Genomic DNA, 19,443 nt, shown 5'->3' on the forward strand with positions numbered 1-19,443 from the left:
CTGAAGGGTTACTCAGCCCCATCTGCTCAGCTCCCCATTTCACAAGGGCGGGTTCGGAGTTTTACTACAAGTTTCAGACAATGAAGGTGTGTCTGCGCTCCGAGCCTCGTTTGCCCGTTGTGTAGGCGTCGGGTTCAGCGCCGTCTTGTCAACACTTGAATATGTTGAGCATCACTCACGGGGCATTCTGTAAGAAACCTATTAAGTTAATTACCGAGGCTGTGTGTGTGAGAGAGAGAGAGCGTGTGTGCTGCTCCTCCTGTAAAAAATTTGGCTTTCTTCGTTGCAAGACACTTGTGATGCAAGCCCCGGGCTCTCGGTGTGATGACATCTCGTCTGCTGCTGTAACTGAGCCGGAGCTCGGGCGAGCTGCCTGCCAGGGACGGGGGGGTCAAGGGAGGACCCCCCTCGTCCTGCCTTGGGGACACCCACCCGAACAATGGGACCTGTCCCTGGGTCCAGCCCCGGGGGGAAATTGGGGTGTAAATCCTAAATCTGTGGGGTTTGAGCTCAGAGCAGTGTGGGGGGAATTTGAGCATCTCGGCTCCTGTTGATGTTTCTGCTTTTACATTTCTGCTCCATCCAAATTCCTGGGAAATGCAGTTTCACAGGATCCTGGAGTGGTTTGGATTGGAAGAGGACTTAAAACTCATCTCATTCCACTCCACCAGACCAGGGTGTTCCAAACCCCATCCAACCTGGCCTTGGGCACTTCCCAGGCTGGGGCAGCCACAGCTCCTCTGGGAGACCCCTTGGTTTGGGATCAGGGCTGGGGAAAGACCTCTTGCTCTTTATATTTGCACCACCATCCCCAAGCGCCCCAAAATAATCCGGGCTGGAGTTGGGGGGGGCTATTTTGGGGTGCTGGGAGGTCCAAGCTTGGTTTGGGAAAGGGGATGGAGCAGGAGGAGGCTCCATGGTGGGGACACCCCTTGTGTTTCTCCTCTCCCAGCTTCGCACCAGCCTTTCCAGCACGGTGGGGAAGGAGCTCCGGGTCTCCTGGAGGGGAGCAGGGCTGTTGGAGCGGTGCTGGAACTCCGTGAGGAGCAGCACGTGCTGCCCCAGCCCCGCCATCCCTTGCCGGTTTTCCCCCACATCCCTTCCCAGCCCGGCTGGAACGGGGCCGCCCCCAAAATACGTTAAAAAAAAAAAAAATTAAAAAAAAAAAAAAAGAAAAAAAAAAAAAAAAAAAAGGAGTTTTTCCCTCTCCGGAGGCCGAGCCAGGGCAGGGAGCGGGGCGAGCGCTGGCTCCCGGCTCCCGAGGTGGTTTTTTTTTGGGTTTTAATTTTTTGGGAGGCGCTGCACAAACAGCCCCCGGCGCTTACACGCGCCCCAGGTAGGGCGGCTCAGCCCCCTCCCGCAGCATCCCACGGGAGCCCGGATCCGTTGGACTTTTATGGAAGAAAGGGAAGTCCGTGGCACCGGCGGAGCGGCTTTTGGCAGCCGAGCAGCGGCAGCAGCGCTCCCGTTAACCCCTCGTCCTCCTCCTGCCGCTGCTGTTGCATTTTTAGGGGGGGATCAGCAGCTCCGCCAAGAACCTGCGGGCCGTGGGATGCTCGGCAGCCAAAAAAACTCCACAAAGCAAGGCGCATTTGGCTCCTCTTCATGAAACAAATCCACGCGAAGCGCTGCTGAGCATCGCATCGCTCCCGAGCACCCCTTCCCCAGGCGGGAGGGAAAAGCGAGGAGAACTTGTGCAGCCCCAGAAAGTTTCCGGTTGGAGTTTGTGGCGTCCCAAGGGCAGCTCTGGGCTCTCCCCCCGAGCGGGGCCAATCGCAGCCGTCAGGAAGCGGCCTGGGGGGGTTTTGGGGGGAGAGGAGAGGCCGAGCCCGCCCGGATGCGCTGGCGGGGGCCGGGCAGCGCCGTCCGCTCCCGGCCGGGGCTGTCGTCAGCGGGGGCGAAAGGGAGAAATTTGAATTTTTGGTCAGCGGAAGGAAGTGAAAAGTAAAAAAAAAAGCCCAAAAAAAAAACAAAACAAAAAAAAAAAAAAACAAAAAAAACCAAACAAAGAAAAACAAACAAACAAACAAACCACAACAAAACAAAACAAAACAAAACCCCAAAAACCAAAAAAAAAAGTAAAAAAACCTAAAAAACCCTAAAACAAACACCAAAAAAAAAAAAAAAAAAACCCAAAAATAAAACCAAACACCCCCCAAAAAAAAAAAAAAGCAAAATAAAACCAACCAAAAAAAACCAAAAACAAACAACCCCCAAAAAAACAACAACAACAATAAAAAAAAACGAAAAAAACCCAAAAAAACCCAAACCCAAAAACAAACAAACAAACAAAAAAACCACAAAAAACCCCAAACAAACAAACAAAAAAAAACCCCAAAAAATCCAACAAACAAACAAACAAACAAAAAAACCAACACAAAAACACCCCCAAAAAAGCGTCAGAGGAATAAATGAGCCCCCCCAAGCCCAAGCTCCCGCTCCCATCAGATTAGGGAAGCCGAAATAGCCAAATTGGCCCAGAGCGGGAGCAGCAGGACTGGCACGTGCTGCTTTGATCCTCCCCCGCGCCCGGGAAGGTGCCTGGGCCGGGGATCAGAGAGCCCAGGCAGGAGGAATTTGCAGGGGAGGGTTTGGAGAGCACCCCCGGAGCCCCGACAGCCCTCCCGGCCGGCCCTGGGGTGGGTTTGGTGTCCGTGTGGGCTCCGGGTCTCACCCCAAATCCCACCGGCTTCTGTTGGTGGTCAGGGCTGGGTGCAAACCCCAAAATCGCCGCAGATTGCACAGCTAGAAAGGGCAGGGAGGGGATTCCTCCCGCTCTGCCCCGCTCTGGGGGCACCCCAGCTGCAGCTCGGGGTCCCCAACATCACGAGGACGTGGAGCTGCTGGAATGAGCCCAGAGGAGAACGTTGAGCTGCTCCAGGGCTGGAGCCAGGCTGGGAGAGCTGGGGGTGCTCACCTGGGGCAGGGAGAGCTGGGAATGTTCACCTGGGGCAGGGAAGGCTCCAGGGAGAGCTCAGAGCCCCTTCCAGGGCCTGAAGGGGCTCCAGGAGAGCTGGAGAGGGATTTGGACAAGGGATGGAGGGACTGGACACAGGGAATGGCTTCAAACTGGGAAAAGTGAGCGTTGGGGTGGGATTTTCGGAAGGAATGAGCGTGGGGAGGGGCTGGGATGGAATTCCCAGAGGAGCTGGGGCTGCCCCTGGATCCCTGAAAGTGCCCAAGGAGAGGAGAAAGTTCCAGGGAGACCTCAAAGCCTCTTCAGGGCCTGAAGGGGCTCCAGGAGAGCTGAGAGGGGCTGGGGACAAGGATGGAGGGACAGGACACAGGGAATGGCTCCCAGTGCCCCAGGGCAGGGATGGATGGGATTTTGGGAATTGGGAATTCCTGGCTGTGAGGGTGGGGAGGGGCTGAGCTGGAATTCCCAGAGCAGCTGTGGCTGCCCCTGGATCCCTGAAGTGCCCAAGGCCAGGCTGGAGCACCTGGGACAGTGGGAGGTGTCCCTGTCATGGCAGGGGTGGCACTGGGTGGGTTTAAATCCCTTCCCACCAAACCACTGTGGGATTCCAGGCTGGCTGTGCCTCGCAGAGGGATGTGTGGCTCACAGGTGAGGCCCTCGTGCCCCAGGGCTGTGGTTGTTGCTGGTGACCACAGCCTGGCTGCTGGCAGCGCTGGGAATGTGCCAGCACTTCCCAGGGAGTCATCCCTGTCCCCGAAGGTGACACAGCAGCAGAGCCTCCCAGGGATGCATCCCAAGGGAAGGTTCCAGTGCAGGCTCCGCTCTCATCCGCACAGAATTCAGGCTACGGGCCTTTAAATGACTGAATTAGGCAAAATTTGGTGTTTCTCCAAGAATCCTCCGGAAATCTGCTGCTGGAAAAGCAAACTCATCTTAAAGCTGCACGCACGCAGGGCGAGCGAGTTTTCCACTCTTAAAGAGTGGGATGGAAAAGATCTTCCCAGGGCTACCCAGCCCTTTTCTCTGGCCAGGTCAAGCTCGTTCCTCCTGCTGCAGTCTCAGGGGCTTTGTGGAGACCTCTTGTTGTTCCCCTTTTTTGGGAGCTCTTGTGGCTTTTGGGGATGTCCCACCAGAACTGGGGGTGATGGGGGGGACCCAAGGGAGCCCAGACCCATGGGGTGGGTGAAGGGAGATCCTGGTGTGTAAGAGCCGAAATGAGGGATGTGGGACTCCAGGCAGCTCTCCAAAATGCAGTTTATTCTATACAAAATGCAGTTTATTGTATCCCAAATGCAGTTTATTGTACACAAAATGCAGTTTATTGTATAGAAAATGCAGTTTATTGTATCCCAAATGCAGTTTATGGTATCCAAAATGTAGTTTATTGTATGTAGAATGCAGTTTATTGTATGTAGAATGCAGTTTGTTGTATCCAAAATGCTGTTTATTGTACACAAAATGCAGTTTATTGTATGCAGAATGCAGTTTATTGTATCCCAAATGCAGTTTATGGTATCCAAAATGTAGTTTATTGTACACAAAATGCAGTTTATTCCATCCAAGAGGTTCCAGCAGTCCAGGGTGGTGGGTGACAGAGCTGTGCCCACAGCTGTCAGCTCCAGCTGCAGGCAGGCCTGGAGACCCTTTGGTTTTGGTTACAATGCATTATTTACTTTTCTTTTGGTTACAATGCATTATTTACTTTTCTTTGCTGAGCATCTCCATACAACAGAACCAATCTATACCTTAACTCTTATCTATAGCCTATCATACCTGCTATAATTACCATATTCATGTTACTGTTCTCCAGTCACTAAAAGTCAGTACATTACAGTTTAAGCTAGAAGTTGTTTTTCAGTTTTCTTGCAGTGGAAAATTCTGAGACTTTTTTTGTCACATTTGCTGCCTTGTTTGCCTGTGCTCTCTTCCTGCTTGGTAAAAACATCTCCTTGTTTGAGGTGGGTTTATCCTTCTCTCTAAGCCATAAAAACCCTTTCTAACTCACACACCCTTTGCCCCCTTGGTTATCCAGTGAGACTGGCTCAGCAATTCTTTCCTTCTATATCAAAACTTGCTTCCATCTCTATTCCTTCTTCAGACTCTACATTTAAAAGTCTTTCTGCCAAGCACACAGATCTGTGAGACTTCCTTGTCAAACTTTGATGCTTCCCAACACTGGTGGGGCTCCTGGGAAGGGCTGGGCTGGTGGCACAGCCCGGGGCACCAAATGCAGGCGTGGTGTCACCTGGGTGTCACAAGTGGCATTTGAGCAGCGAGGGGCACAAAGTGCCCTTCTCTTTGTGCCTGAGCCACCTTCATCCCCTCCTCCTCCTCCTCCTCCTCCAGATCCAGCACCACTTCCCGCCCCAGCAGAGCAGCATCCCACTGAGGAGGAGGAGGATGCTCCAGGGGGGTCCTGGCCGCATCCTGAGCCGGACAAATCCCAGCCCAGCCCTGGCCTGGCCGGGCCAGCGGGTCAGGGTGATTCATGCAGCAGCCAGCTCCGCCGGGAGCTCGCCCGGAATTGCGACACCGTGGGGCTGCTGAAGGCAGCCAGCGCCGAGCCCGGCGTCCAGGCAGCTTCCTAACACACCCCTGGGGTTGCTATCAACACCCCTGTTGTTCTTAGCAATCGCATCCCTCATTTATCATCCCGGCTTTACAGCAGCTGCCCAGGGGCCGGGGCGGGACCGTGCAGGGCTTTGGGGTGCAGCCACCCCGATCCCCGGGGTCCAGAGCATGGCAAGCAGGGAGGGCACAACCCTCTCCACGATCTGGTGCAACCATCATTTGTTCAACCATCATTTTATCAAGCTTCCATTTTATTCCACCGCCATTTGTTCAACCTTCATTTTATTCAACTTCCATTTTATTCAACTTCCATTTTATTCAACTTCCATTTTATTCCGTCATTTTATTCAGCTATCATTTGCTTAACCTTCATTTTATTCAACTTCCGTTTTATTCAACTTCCATTTTATTCAGCTATCATTTGTTTAACCTTCATGTTATTCAACTTCCGTTTTATTCAACTTTGATTTTATCCAACCTCCATCTCACTCAACTTTCTCACTTCAGCAAACCCCTGGTGCTTCCCTGCAGGGGTGCACAGGAAGGGGTAGCAGGGAAACTCCTCCACGAAGTTTCTTGGCAAAGCCACCGGCCTCGACTCCCAAATCCAGCATTCCAACCCATGCCAGGAGCGCCCTGGCAAAGCCACATCTCCCCTGCCCTGCTGCACTTTTGGGCAGGGAGCCCAGCATCCTGCATCCCATCCCCACCCCCAGCTGCCTCCGCAATCCTGCAGGTGTTTTATTAAAAAAAAAAAACCAAAACAACAAAATCCCTCTCCTTTTCCAACACCAATATTTTGTCTGAGGTTTCAAAACCCTCCCGGTGTCATCACAGCCTCCTCCTCCCCTCTGGCTCGGGCCCCTCACCTATATCCTGCAGGAAAGGTGCAGATGGGCACAGCAGCCCAAGCCGGGCAGGGATCAGTGTCTGGCTGGCACTGCAGCCAGCAGAGCCTCCCTCAGTGCACAGGGAGATGCTGGCACTGCCAATGCCATCCTGGGGCTGCCAGGAGGGAGGCAGGAGCCTGTGGAGGTCCCTGCCAGGGATGGTTCGGGTTATGGAGTGCAGGGGTTTATTTCTAGATTAAGAAAAGCTTGCAAAAGGCAGGCACAGAGGTGATTTATGTTTATTTTGCTCAGTTAATAACCCGTGGCACGTCCTCCCCTGCGGCGTTAGGGTGGATCAGACAAAGCTGCATTTAAATTACAACCGTGCCCGATATTTATTTTTTAATATATTTTTATGGTCGCCTTCCCCATTTATTGCGAGCTAGAAAAATGTCCAGGCCGTGCCAAGAGCTGCCTAAGGATCCTAAAGGCTGGAGGGGCAAATCCTTGGAGATCAGACCCTGGAAAAGTGGGAGAGGCTCTTCAGATCTGTGTTTTAGAGGTGACATTCCTGGGTCTGCTCCACTGAGTCCCCCAGGGGTGACAATGGGACCCCTCCTGCTCCTTGGGGACCCTCAGCACGTTTTCCCAGGAGCTGTGATGAGCCTCAGAGGAATTTTTGGGATGGTGTCAGTGTTGGTCAGTGCCTGCTGGGACAGGGTGTCCTAGCATGATTTTGGGTTAAAATCACCCAGTGTCAGTGCTTGTGGTTGTGTCAGTCCTCAAACAGACAAATCCAACCCACTCAGGTTTAGCTTTCCTAAAGGTTCTGGATCTGCCCTGAAAAGAAGTTCCCTGTAGAAGGAAAAGTGCCTTCTCCGCTCTTTTTCTGCCTGGATGTGGCTCAGATCATGGTGATTTGTCAATTTTTCAGGTGCAGACCCACAGGGAACAAGTCAAATATTGCTTGGAATGGTGAAATTCCATGAACATAAGATGTAATAAATTAAAATAATGGGCTCTGGTAAGGGGGTTGGCAGCTGGAGATGGGGGCATTCCATGTGTCCCACCCTCCTTGGGGGACCACAGGGCTGGACTGGGCATCCCTGGAGCCTGTGAGAGGAGCAGGAGGCTCTGGAGAGAGCATTGACTCCTGTTCCTCACAAAGCAAAGTGTGGGCAGTGAGGACCCAGGTGGGAGGTTTGGATGGAGATGTGGAGTGCAGGGAAATTCTGGGAATTGTTCCTGCCTCAGGCCTGGGGTGGCCTGGCCATGTCTCCAGCCATGCCCAGAGAGTGAAACCAGCTGGGAGCACAAAGCCAGGCCCTGAGTCATGCCAGGATCCAGGAACTGGGGCTGTGGGGAAGCACCAGAGCAGGAGGCTGAGGAGAAGCTTTGGGTTGGGAAAGCTGGGCTGGCTCCAGCAGGAAGGGGAGGTTTCTCTGGAGCTGGGGTGTGCTGGGATCCAACCTCTGTGGGGTCTCCTCCCTGCCCTGGGAATGCTCTCAAAACACTTTGGAGTGATGGACCAGCCAGGAGAGGCCATTCCCAACGAAACCTTTCCCACTCTGGTTCTTGCATGAAAACTATTCCTGTGTTTCTCCGTATTTTTTCCTCTTTCTCCCAATTCCTTTCCTGAACGGAGAGCCCACGCCAATCCAGCGGCACAGCAGGGCTGGCATAATGGGATGTGACATTTCTCGTCACAAAAGGACTCTCAGGCTCGGGGCTGACAGGCTCCTTCAGGCACCAAACCCCGGCTCGAGGCTGACGGGAGAAGTGAGGCTGGGCTGAGAGCGGGAGGGTCGTGGGCGAGCCAGAGCCCTTTGGGAGCATCCCCTGCCCCAGATGCAGCACCAGGATCCAACTGGAAGCGAGCTGCTGCTCAAACAGGCAGCTGAGCTGGGAAATGCCGGGGTTTGGGAGTGCTGAGAGCTGCCCAGGCCCTGCCCTGCTCCGTCCTGGCCTCCCTGAGCACGGCGATAATTGGAGGGAGAGTTTCTCTTGGATGGCTCTTTGCTCACATGCTTCTTGTTGGAGAGCAGGACGAGCCTGGATGTTTCTGGGAGCTGGGGGAGGAGTGGTCCTCGCCAGTGCTGCTGGCTTTGGGGGAGGAGGAAACCCCAAACCCTTCACCTTCCTCTGCAAGGACACGGTGGAACAGATCCAGATCCACCTGCAATTAGCATCTCATCCTTTCATTCCCCGTTCCAGCCTCGCAGGGAAGCTGGGTTGCCATCCCAGCGGCTCTGCCTTTCCCGGGATGCTGAGCCAATTCCTCCATCCTGACCTCATTCCAAAGATCACAGGAACTGAGGAGAACAGACCTGGGCTCCCGCTGGGCCGGCTTTGAAGCCGCTCAGCCCCGTCCGACTCCTGCTCGCGAGGAGCAATGCGGGAGGAGCCCCGGGTGTTCGGGATCAGCTTCCCTCCCGGATAATCGCTGGTTAATGCCGGGCCGGGCCCTCGGCTGCTTCCCATGGGATGCAGCCCCCGCACCTGGCTGAGCCCCCCCGGTGGCCCGAGGTCCCGGGGCCGGGTTGGGACGCGCTCCCGGCGAGGCAGGAGCAGCCCAGCCCTGCTCGGCTGCACTTCCCCGGGTCCCATCCGTCATCTGTTTGTCCTGGTCCCCTGCCAGCGATTGTGCCGATTCCCACACCCACTTTCCATAAACCCTCCGTCCTCGCCCGGGCGAATCGCTGGCGAGAGCTCGCCACCCATCCCTTTCCCCTCCTCTGCGATGGGACCAGACACGTTCTGGAGAGGGGGAAGAAAGGGAAGGGGGTGAAAAGAAAACAAAAAAGATCAAGAGGAAAACACAAGGTGACTCACTGCCTTTAATTTATTTGTGTTTATTTATTTATTCCCCCCACCCTCGGCTGCGACGTGCAGGCAGCAGCGAGGGCTGCCCGGGAGCTCGCAGGGAGCCTCTCTCGGTGCCCCGGGCACCAGAAATGACAGGGATAAAACCCCCCACTCCTTTGGCCGAGGAACAGATCGCGGAGAGCATCTCCTGGCGCTCGAACTGTGTGGCACAGATTTTTCAGCCTTCCCAGGTCTCTGCACGAGCATCCCGTGCCCCGCCGCCTCTCGACACCACCCGCCACAGACCGGAGGGTGGGAATATCTAATTCCACCTCCTACACCGTGTCCTCGGCAGGGGAAAGAGAGAAAGAGGAGATGAAAGGCTGGGAAGCTCAAATGGTGTCATTAGGAACTATTAATGCTCTCATAAAAGGGCATTAATAAACGCGGCAGCTCATCAGTGTCCATTAGCTCGGCTCGTGGCAGGGATCTTCGGGAGCTGCCGGAGTGTGATGCTCCCCTCGCCCTCACCGGCGTGTCAGCAAAGGGGAAAGGGGCAGGAGGGAGGGTTATTCCTCCGACAAACCATTCCCCGAGCAAAAAACAAGGAGAAAATGCCACAGGGCGTCACCCCCCACCTCTCCAATCCCTCCCATATCCTGGCAGCCGTGCCCAGAGCTTGCTCCGTGCTCCCAGGATAGCTGTTTGCTATCAAAGAGAGAGAAAAAAAAGGCAGGCAGGGTTTGGAGTGCTCATCCCGACTTTGGAGTGCTCATCCCGACTTTCTCCCTCCCGCCCTCTTCCTGTTCTTGCCTCTTAAAAAGGAATTTTATCCTTTGACTCTCCCATGCCCGGGGCTAGCGAGGAAGCCGCAGCATCTCGGGGCGAGCCGGCAGCCCACGGCGGCGGGCAGGGCACGGGGAGGAGGCCCGGCCCGGCCCGATAAGCCCCTGGCAAAGCCAGGAATAGCAGCGCGGTCCCCGCACGGGAGCGTTGCTGCCAGAGAAACCCGCAGTCCGCGCCTTTGAAGAGCTGGGGCTGGCAGCCGGCCCGGCTGCACGGAGAGCTCGGGATGGGCTCGGGATGGGCTTGGAATGAGCTCGGGATGAGCTTGGAATGGGCTTGGAATGAGCTCGGGGTGGGCTCGGGATGGGGTCGCGATGAGCTCAGGATGAGCTTGGAATGAGCTCGGGATGAGCTCGGGATGAGCTTGGAATGAGCTTGGAATGAGCTCGGGATGCCCTTGGAATGAGCTTGGAATGAGCTCGGGATGAGCTCGGGATGGGTTTGGAATGAGCTCGGGGTGCGCCGGCAGCTTCCCCCCGCCCCTGTGGGCAGTGGCACATCTTGGGGAGCGGGAGGGCTCGGGCACGTGCGCACATCTGGGCGGAGGAGGGGCGAGCCCGCGCGGGTGGGCTGGCGGGGCACATCTGGATGGGCGCTGCCGAACATCTGGGCGGAGCCGGTGTGCACATCTGGGTGGCGCGGGTGTGCACATCTGCATGGCGCTGGTCTGCGCATCTGGATGGCTCGCATTTGCACATCTGGATGGCACGGGTTTGCACATCTGGATGGCTCGCATTTACACATCTGGGCAGGGCCACAGCAGCCCCACGGCCCCGTGTGTCCCCTCAGCCCCCTCCCGGGTGTTTCTCCCCTCCCCTCCCGCTCTGCCTTACCCTCCCGCTGCCATCCCAGGCACCCGGACCTGCCCAGGTCCTCACTCATCACCTCCCCGGCACCGGGAGATTTCGGCTCCAGCTGCCCAGCTGGTGAGCCAGCGGCAGGGAGCCGATATCCCCGGATCCCTGGTGACCTTTGGGGCAGCTGGCAGGAGGCTGTCACCGGCCGGGACTCAGGGCAGAGCAGTTTCCTTGGGAGGGAAAGGGAAGCTTTGATCGCGGGGAGCCGAGGCACCAAACCCTGCTCCCCACGTGCACCTTTGCTGGGAGTTATCTCAGGCATCTATTTTTTGGGATAATAACTCCCAGGGCAGGTTAGGACGGAGGAGGCCTGGCAGAGGAGCGTGTGTGGGCAGGACTGGAATAACGGGTGCTGTAGGAGAGGATTTACGAGCGCTGGGAGGTTGGGAATGGCCGGGAATAGCACAGCAGGTCAGGGGTGAGGTGGGATGTGCAGGCCCAGGATGTGGATGCAGCTCCTGGTATTGTCCCTTTGTCACCCATACAGTCCCCAGAGGATGCTCAGTGTCCCAGGAAAGGCTCCCAGGGCAGGGATGGAGAGCCAAGCCTGCAGTGGGACATTCTCTGTGAGCAGGAGTTTGTTGAGAGCAAAGCCAAAGCTTTGCCATGGGAATGCTGCTGGGAATCACCACAATCCCACCTGGAATGGGCCAGCTCTCCCAAATGCTGGTGTGCCAAGCAGCACTGAGGCTTTTAAGGGAATTATTGTGGCTTTCCCAGGGTGCCACAGCCTGGATCCCTGGCCTGGATCTCCACACAGTCTCTGTGTGCAGGTGACAGCAGTGTCACCTGTGCCAGGGCATCGTGGATGAAGCCCCTCAATCCCAAACAGCCAAAGCAAAGCCCTGGCATGCTCTTTCCCACCCACCTGAAGAAAATTCTCTTTACAAGGAAGTGATGAGAGAATGATCTTTACAAGGCAAACACACCAAATGTTGGGAAATGAATCCCTGGGGAGAAGTGGGCACAGGAGGGGTCCATCCCTCTGTGTTCCTCCTGAGGATGCCAGTTTCACCTAACCTCCCTCCTTTTGTCCTTTCAGGGCTCGGATCTGAGGGTTGGGAAGATCAAAGGGAAGGTCCTGACAGGTGAGTGCAGACCCCAGATGAGGGGATGGGGTCTCAGGGTGGCAGTGCTGGCTGGGGTGGGCACACCAGGACACAAGGTGGGGACACGAGGAGCTGCCTAGGGCACAGCTGGGCACTGTCTGAAACAGGAGCCACTTTTTCTCTATTTTTTCTCTAGAGGCAAAAGTGGTTTAAAAACTCCCCAGTGGTTGGAAAGGCTCCAAACCAGTGTAAAAAAGAGGGGGGAGGGTTAAACCCAAAAGAAAAACACAAGATAAAAGTGGGTGAATCCCCACAACTCCTGTGATGTTGCAGGAACAAAGACTTTCAGTTCAAAATGGGCCAGAGGTGGCTCGGGGAGGTCACACCCCAGGGGAGAGGGGCTGGGGCTCACCTGGCTGCAGGTGACTGAGTCCTGCTGGAGTTCAGCCCCTTGGTGCCACATCCTCCTGTCCCTGATGGAGGCCGAGGGTGGCTGTGCTGTACATCCCATGGATGTCCCTTTGTCCCTCTGTCCTCAGCAGCTGGCCACGCCCTGAGCCAGCTGCAGACCCCACATCTGGGCAGCTGTGCCCTGCTCCCTCCCAGCCTGGAGCACAGCGTGAACCCTGAAACCCCCCTGGGGCAGCCCAAGGGGTGCTGTCCATGCCCTGCTGGGGGCTGGGGGTCCCAGGTTTGTCCCCCTGCCCAGGGGAGGCTGCACCCAGCAGGGAGGGCGCAGACAGGGGAAGGGGGATGGATGGATGGATGGATGGATGGATGGATGGATGGATGGATGGATGGATGGATGGATGGATGGAGGAGGGGTCAGCGTGGTCCAGGATGTGGTGAGGAGTTGTTTTGGTGGAACCCCTGAGCTGATCCACGGTGAGGGGTCCCAGTGCAAGGAGCTGCATGGGAGAGCTCGCCCCAGGCTGGAGGAGGGTGGTGGAAAACTGGTTCTGGTGGGACTTTGAGCTCACAGGGACACTCAGCCCTTCCTTCTCTTGCGCACCCCAGATTACAACCGGCCCAAGCCCGCCCGCTACAGCGGCTACCACCGCTACCAGTTCCGCCTGTACCGGCAGTCACAGCACCAGACCATCTCCCTGAGCTCCGAGGAGCAGCAATCGCTGGGTAAGGAGCCGCCTGGCCTCGATCCCCGCCCCGAGGGGCTGTTCCGGGGCTGTGGGCAACGCCGCGGGCTGGGGATGCCCCGCTCGGTGCAAAGGGATCCTCACAGGGGACGTGGGTGAGGTGTGAAATCCTTGCCAGGCAGCAGAAAAACCCTTGGAAAACGTCTGGTAACGGCCTGGCTAGCGGGACCGGCAGCAGGGAGAGATGTGGGCTGTGAAATGCAGCCCTTGCTGGCACATCCCCCCCAGCCCCAGCCGCGGGAGTTGCATCAGCGGCACCTCGGAGCGCAGGATAAGGATCAGCCGCGGAGAAGGTTTAGCAAGGATTGCTCAAACCGGGCTGACACAACCCCCGCCAACTCCCAGCTCCTCCCAAAATCTTCACGGAAGGGATGGAGCAGTGAGACCCCCAAAACGCCGAGGGAAGCGTCGCTGCTGCTCCATGCTGGGGCTGCATGAGGCCGGGATGGGCAGGGATCCATCGTGCCGGGTGCCAAGCGCGGGCTCCTCCCTGCCCTGCCTGGAACTCGGGGCTCTGCGCCTCACGTGGCCTCCACAAGGGAAATTTCCAAACTTTCCCAGCTGGGACCACATGAGCAGGGCTCGACGGGCAGGTCAGGTCGGTGCGTCTGGCCTGCTGTGCCTGACTCACGCCGTGCCTGGAACGCACAGCGGCCGGCCCGGAGCGGGGGCTGCCCCGGGGGGCTCTCACACAGCCCCTGCCCCTCCCCGGCACTGAGCCGCGCTGCTCATCCCGTGGCAGGAGCGGGATGAGGCTGCCACGAGTCTCCCTGCGGGCTGTCCCTGCCCTTGGCTTTGTTTTCTGCCTCATTAGCTCCGCTTCTTAATGGCCCCGCCGATGTCACCCCCCTGCCAGCCCCTCATTCTGCTGGGAGGAGGGGGCTCCGCGCTGTCCCCACATTCCCACCGGAGCAGTGAAGGGAAGCGGAGACACCACCAAGGAGCTTTTTCCAGATAAATCCTCTTTTCAGCAGGATATGCGGCTGCAGCCCCCCAGATGTCACCCCGGGGAAGGTCCCCCCGCTGTCCCCAGGGCGGGGGTGGCCGGGCATTCCCCAGCTGCCGCTGTCCCCATCCCATCTGTGTTCCCAGCCCTTCCCGCACTTCCTGGGAAAGACCCAGCGGATATTTTGGATATTTTTCCGCAGCATCCGATGCCTCAGCATCGTTTGTCAGGCAGCTGCGGGGGTCTGGCAGGGGCTCTGTTTAAGGAGTCGGTTGAAGGTTATTTTTAACCATTTCACTGCTGCATCACATCCTCGGCCTGGCTGGGGGATCCTGCTGGATTCAGACACTGACAGCCCATCATTATTCCCAGGGAATGAGCCCTAAAAGCAGCCAAAGGATGAGATTTTGGTGTCTCAGGGGTTTTAAATAAATCCATCCCCAAGGCAGTGGGATGAACGCCGATGGATCTGCTGGTGCCTCCAGCCCTGTGGTGCACAGGAAGCACACAGAGAGGAGGAGCAGACACCTCGGCAGAAGGTGGGAACAAGGAGGGGGTGACCCCAATCCCAAAGGATCCCCAAGGATGAGAGCCCAGCCCGGGCCCTGCCTGGCTCCTCTCCTGCAGTAAAAGCGATGCAGGTTCTCCCGGCGATGCCGCAGGCACAGTTTGCATCCTTGCTCAGAATTTCCCATCTTATTTGGCCTCAAATGAACCTCTTCTTGCTGCTTTTACTCCGTCCTGCACCTGGTGACAGCGACATCTGTGTCTCACCGGGTCTGGGGACACCTTTCATCCCCAGCCCTGGACAGGGACGTGTCCTGGCCGGGCACAGGGAGTGGCAGTGGCCCATGCCAGCCTCGGGATGTGTCCAGCCTCCAGTGCTGCATCCCTGTGCTGGGCATCCCTCCCTCTGGCAGCTCATCCCCTGGCAGAGCTGAGCCCCACCAGAGCGTTTCTGTTCAGCTCCCAGGAAAATCCCCTGCTGGCCCTGGGTGTGCTCAGGCGGCCGGGCCAGGCAAGGCCGAGCCGGGGGAGGGGACAGTGCCAGGCGGGATGGCAGGAGCTCGGCCGGAGCCTCCAGAAGAGGGCACTAAAGCAGGACCTGCCCGCGTCGCCTGTCCCTGCTCCTGGGAAAGATCCCTGGGAACTGAAAACGCGAGGGGCAGCGGCGAGCGTGGAAAACAAGCCCTGATTTCTTGTCCCTCCTTGCCTGGCTGTGCAGAGGGAGCGGGGGCATTTCCACCTTGCCGTGGGGGTGTCCCGGTTGGGATGGCACTGACGGGCACAAGTGGGTGCTGGAAGGGCTGCAGGACCTGGACACGTCCCCCTGTCACTCGTGTCGATGTGGAAATCAGTTGTTCATGGCCGAGGTGTTTCTCCGGGGTGACTCTTGAGCAAAAATCTTGTTTCTCCAGGGAAAAAACCCACCCTGGTCCTTCCCCGTGAGTGTTTCTGATCAATCCCGGCACCAGCCGGCTCCGTGTGACCTTGGGCAAATAACTCAGAGCCTCAGTTTCTCCTCTGGAGTCTGATTCACTTCAGTTTTTGGCCGTGCCACTAAATTGTCACCGAGCAGCAGCTCTGTTCCCTCTCAGTACCAAAGGTGGGGACGTTTGGGGTGTCCCCACGGCTCTTCCTGCCGCTCACCCCACTTCCCTCGCAGCCAGGAGTGTTACAAGCCGTGCCTGTGCTTTGGGGAGATGCAAGATAATGATTTGTGGTCTGTGAAATGTCACAGCCGCCGTCGCATCCCGAGGCCACCACAGGCTCTCGATCCACGGGAAATCCCTCAGCTGGGGGAATTCAGGCACCCACCAGAGCCCGGCTGTGGTGCTGGGCAATCAAAGTTCCCCCACAGCTTTCATCGAGGGGGATCTTTAATTAGCACAAAATCTTGAGGCTTAATTGCACTCGGGTTCATCTTTGTGCTTCCACCTTTTCCCACCAGCTCCGGCGAGCTGGGGAGCTGCTCCCGCATTCCCAAAGCCCCTCCTGCCCTGGAAAGATGTTTTACAACCGGGAATGGATTTTTTTTTCCTCCCAGAAATTTTGCCTCCGGGAGCAGGGACGGGGATGAGCCCGACCAGCCTGTGGCTCCATCCCTCTCCAGCTCCGGATCCGGATCCGGATCGGGGCCGCATTGACTCATGAGCCGACCTTGTGCGCCTCCAATCCGATCCACCCAGCTGGAAAATCGGGTTGGACGGGGCCCCGGCGGGGAGGGAAAGGCTGCGGCCCGGACGGGAGGCGGCCAAGGGCTGCGGGGAGAGCGCGGTGCCGGCCCGAGTCCCCGGGTGTCACTTAATGGTGACCAAAGCAGCTGCCGGCCTCCCGCCCACCTCCGCTGGGACATCATTAATCTTGGCACAGAAGCATCAGGGCTCCCATCAGGAGAACATCGCCGCTGATGAGGCTGATAAATTACAGCCGGGGGGCCGGGGGAGGAGGCGAGCGGCGTTTGGGGGGTGGGCAGGAGGCAAGGGCAGCGCTGGGAAATCTGTGGGATCACAGCGATGCCGAGCTCCCCGAGCCCAGCGGTTGCCTCGTGCCTCAGTTTCCCCATCGGGCGCTCCGGGCTCAGGCGGCCGAGCACGTGTGGGTGTCAGCGGGCACTCCTCTTCCTCCGGCGGGTGTGCAGATAAGAGCCAAGTGGGATGATTTAATCCTTTGGGAAATGAGCTTGAAAACGGACCAAGCCACGGATGAAACGCCGTATTGCTGTGGCAGGGAGAGGGGACGGTGGCACCGCGACCTCGGCTCCCCGGCCGGCCCCCTGCCCCTTTCCCGGCTCCGTGGTCGCAGTGACTCAGTGCCCAGCCCTGGGAGCCAGCTGGGTGGTTTGGGATCGCTGGCACAGGGATGGGGCACCCGCTGTGGGGATGCACCCGAGGGGTTGGGTTTGGTGTGGGGGGATCCAGCGCCCCAAATCTGGCATCCCCCGGTTCATCCCCCCCTTGGCCACACCCGCGGCTGCCCCGGGGCTTTCCGTGGCCGGGCCGGGCACAATCGGTGCCAGGGCAGGTAGGAAAGTAGGTCAGGAAAAACCCCGGCCCTGCAGCCCCGCAGAGGCTCTGCCTCCCCCGGCTCCTTTCATCCTCCTCTCCGGGGGCTCCGCGCATCAGCGACAGCTCGGGCACCCCTGGGAGCCGCGGGTGCCGCGTGTCGCTCTCACCCCGGCCCCGCGGGGCACCCGCGCCTCTCCCGGGGGTTTCCCGGAGCTTTGAAAGCTCCGGATGAAAGGCGCCCACCAGGCACAGCGGGAGCCGCCCCCCGAGGCTCCTTCCCCCGGTGCCACCTTCAGCGGGACCCCCAGCACGGGGGGGTTGGGCTGGGACCCCCGAGAGAGGAGCTGCCCCTCCTGCCGAGGTGGAATTCGGGGCTCGTGGCTCTGTGTCCCGACAGCGCAGGACATTGGGACTGTCCTCGCTCTCGGCTTGGTTTGTGCCCTCGGAGGGTGGCAGGGGACACCTGGGAGCCTGCAGCAGCAGCCTGGTGCATTCCAACACCTCATCCCAGCCGGAATGTGGGATGCAGGTCCTTCCCAAGCATCCTGGGAGCTCCTTCCTGGCCCTGGAGCATCCCAAATCTCATCCCAGCCAGAATGCGGGATGCAGGTCCTTCCCAAGCATCCTGGGAGCTCCTTCTTGTCCCTGGAGCATCCCAAATCTCATCCCAGCCAGAATGTGGGATGCAGGTCCTTCCCGAGCATTCTGTGAGCTCCTTCCTGACCCTGGAGCATCCCGCAGCTCCAGGGTGCGCTGCCGTCACCAGAGAATCTCCAGAGCTTTTTTTGGAGCTCCGAGCCCGAGGTGGGGAGCAGGTGGGAGCTCCAGCAGCTCCCCCAGCCATCACCACCCCGCCGAGGTGATGCAGCAGCTCAGGTTTTGCTCAGCACTTTTGCAAGAGCAAAGGGGACGCTGCGCTCCGGTCGGGGCCGAGATGTGGCAGCAGATAAAGGCTGCCGGGCTGCCGCGTGACATTCGAGAGCAGCCAGGAAGAGGAGAGGACAGGTTTCAGATAAACAGCGGGCCCCTTTCCCCACAAGGAGGGGCAGCGTGAGCTCTTTGGGCGCCAGGGAAAGCCCCCCCGGGCAGGGCAGGATGCTCCCACAGCCACCAGCCAGACACAGGCTCGGTGCCCGACCCCGGCAGGGCACAGGGGGATTTCTGCCCCACAGGGGCCGGGGATGAGGGAATCCCTCCTGCTTTGGACCTGGAGAGAGTTTCCCTGCTGCCCACGTGGGAAAAGCCACAGCTGGACCCGGCAGGAGCTGCCCCAGAGCTCCGGGATGCTGGGTCAGGGCAGGCAGCGGGGGAGGAGGGTCAGGAATGAGGAACCCCCTGAGCTCCAGCAGCCTGTGGAGCAGCAGCTCAGTGAATGCCACTCCGGGGGCCGGGGGATCCCCTGTGACATCCCCAGGGGGCTTTCCAGCCAGGCCACCCCCAGGGTGGGCTCGTAGGAAGCCGTAGGAAGGTTTGCTCCAAAGGTCAGGGGGCAGGAGAGGAGCCTGGCACCTCCAGGACGCTCAGATCGGGGTCCCCGTGACTCCTCGCTGTGTGCACACCTCCTGGGGTGTGCAGGATGTGGTTTGGGGCAGAGCAGCAGCTGCGCAGGGCTGCTCCCCTCTCCAGCCCTGCTCACCCCCTTTTCCTCTCTCCCCAGGCACCTGGGACCTGAAGGATTTCGTGGAGGATTTTCACCTGGGCCACCCCGTGGCCGCGACCCAGTTCCTCACCAAAAACTGCAAGGATTAACCCCGGCCATCCCTCCCTTGCCCTGCACATCCCCACAGCCCAGAGCCACCTCTGCCCGGAGCAGAGGGGCCCCCAGACCCACCGAGGATGAACCCACCCTGCTCCCAGCCCAGAGCCCCAGCCCCAGCCCCTCCCCTCCCACAGCCAAGTTCTCCTTCCCTCTGGGGAACATCCCAGCTCGCCCGGTTATCCCGGGAATTCTGGCATCTCCCCTTCTCCCCCCTTCACCCCGTTTCTGACTTGACCCCCTGTATGTCCCCCTGGCACTTTGGGGACTTTGAGTTTGATGCCTGCAGCTTCCTGAATAAAGTTTGGATGGAGCACAGGGGGCTCTGTGGTGGCAGCGAGCGCGGGGAGGGGCAGTGCCCGGTGAGCCTGGCATTTTGGGATCTGCGGGCAATGGGAGCAGGGGGTGGCCAGCCAGACTCTCATTTAGGTGACCCCAGGGTCACCCAGGAGGGGACAGGGACACTGATGCCTGTCCAGGGGTCCCTTGGTGGCACCGCGTGGGAACCGGGCACTGCCCCGGCCCTGCCCTGCCTTTGGCCTCAGCCCGTTTCTCTTGGAAAGCAAAACCAAAATTAAAGGCATAAATCAGCAGAGCTCTGCCTACTGGCCACTTAGCCGGACCTCCCCTTTAATTAGCTCCTTAATTAGGCTTTCATCTAAGACTCAGTTTTCTCCGAGGCTCAGATTCACCCGCCTGCAGCT

The 19,443-nt window shown here is 58.4% G+C and overlaps 1 protein-coding gene across 2 annotated transcripts in view; it reads left to right on the forward strand.

Annotated features, from left to right (window-relative positions):
• PEBP4 (phosphatidylethanolamine binding protein 4) overlaps positions 1-18,801 on the forward strand; it is an 84,182-nt gene extending 65,381 nt beyond the window's left edge. For both annotated transcript variants that reach the window (XM_030964211.1, XM_030964213.1), the window contains 3 exons: positions 11,869-11,914; positions 12,893-13,009; positions 18,641-18,801. In XM_030964211.1, the coding sequence (XP_030820071.1) occupies positions 11,869-11,914; positions 12,893-13,009; positions 18,641-18,732 (255 nt within the window). In that variant the 3' untranslated portion in view covers positions 18,733-18,801. The remainder of the gene's footprint in view (positions 1-11,868; positions 11,915-12,892; positions 13,010-18,640) is intronic.
• The last annotated feature ends 642 nt before the right edge of the window (positions 18,802-19,443 follow it).

Source organism: Camarhynchus parvulus, chromosome 22, assembly GCF_901933205.1.
Source record: "Camarhynchus parvulus chromosome 22, STF_HiC, whole genome shotgun sequence".
Classification (NCBI taxonomy): Eukaryota; Metazoa; Chordata; class Aves; order Passeriformes; family Thraupidae; genus Camarhynchus; species Camarhynchus parvulus.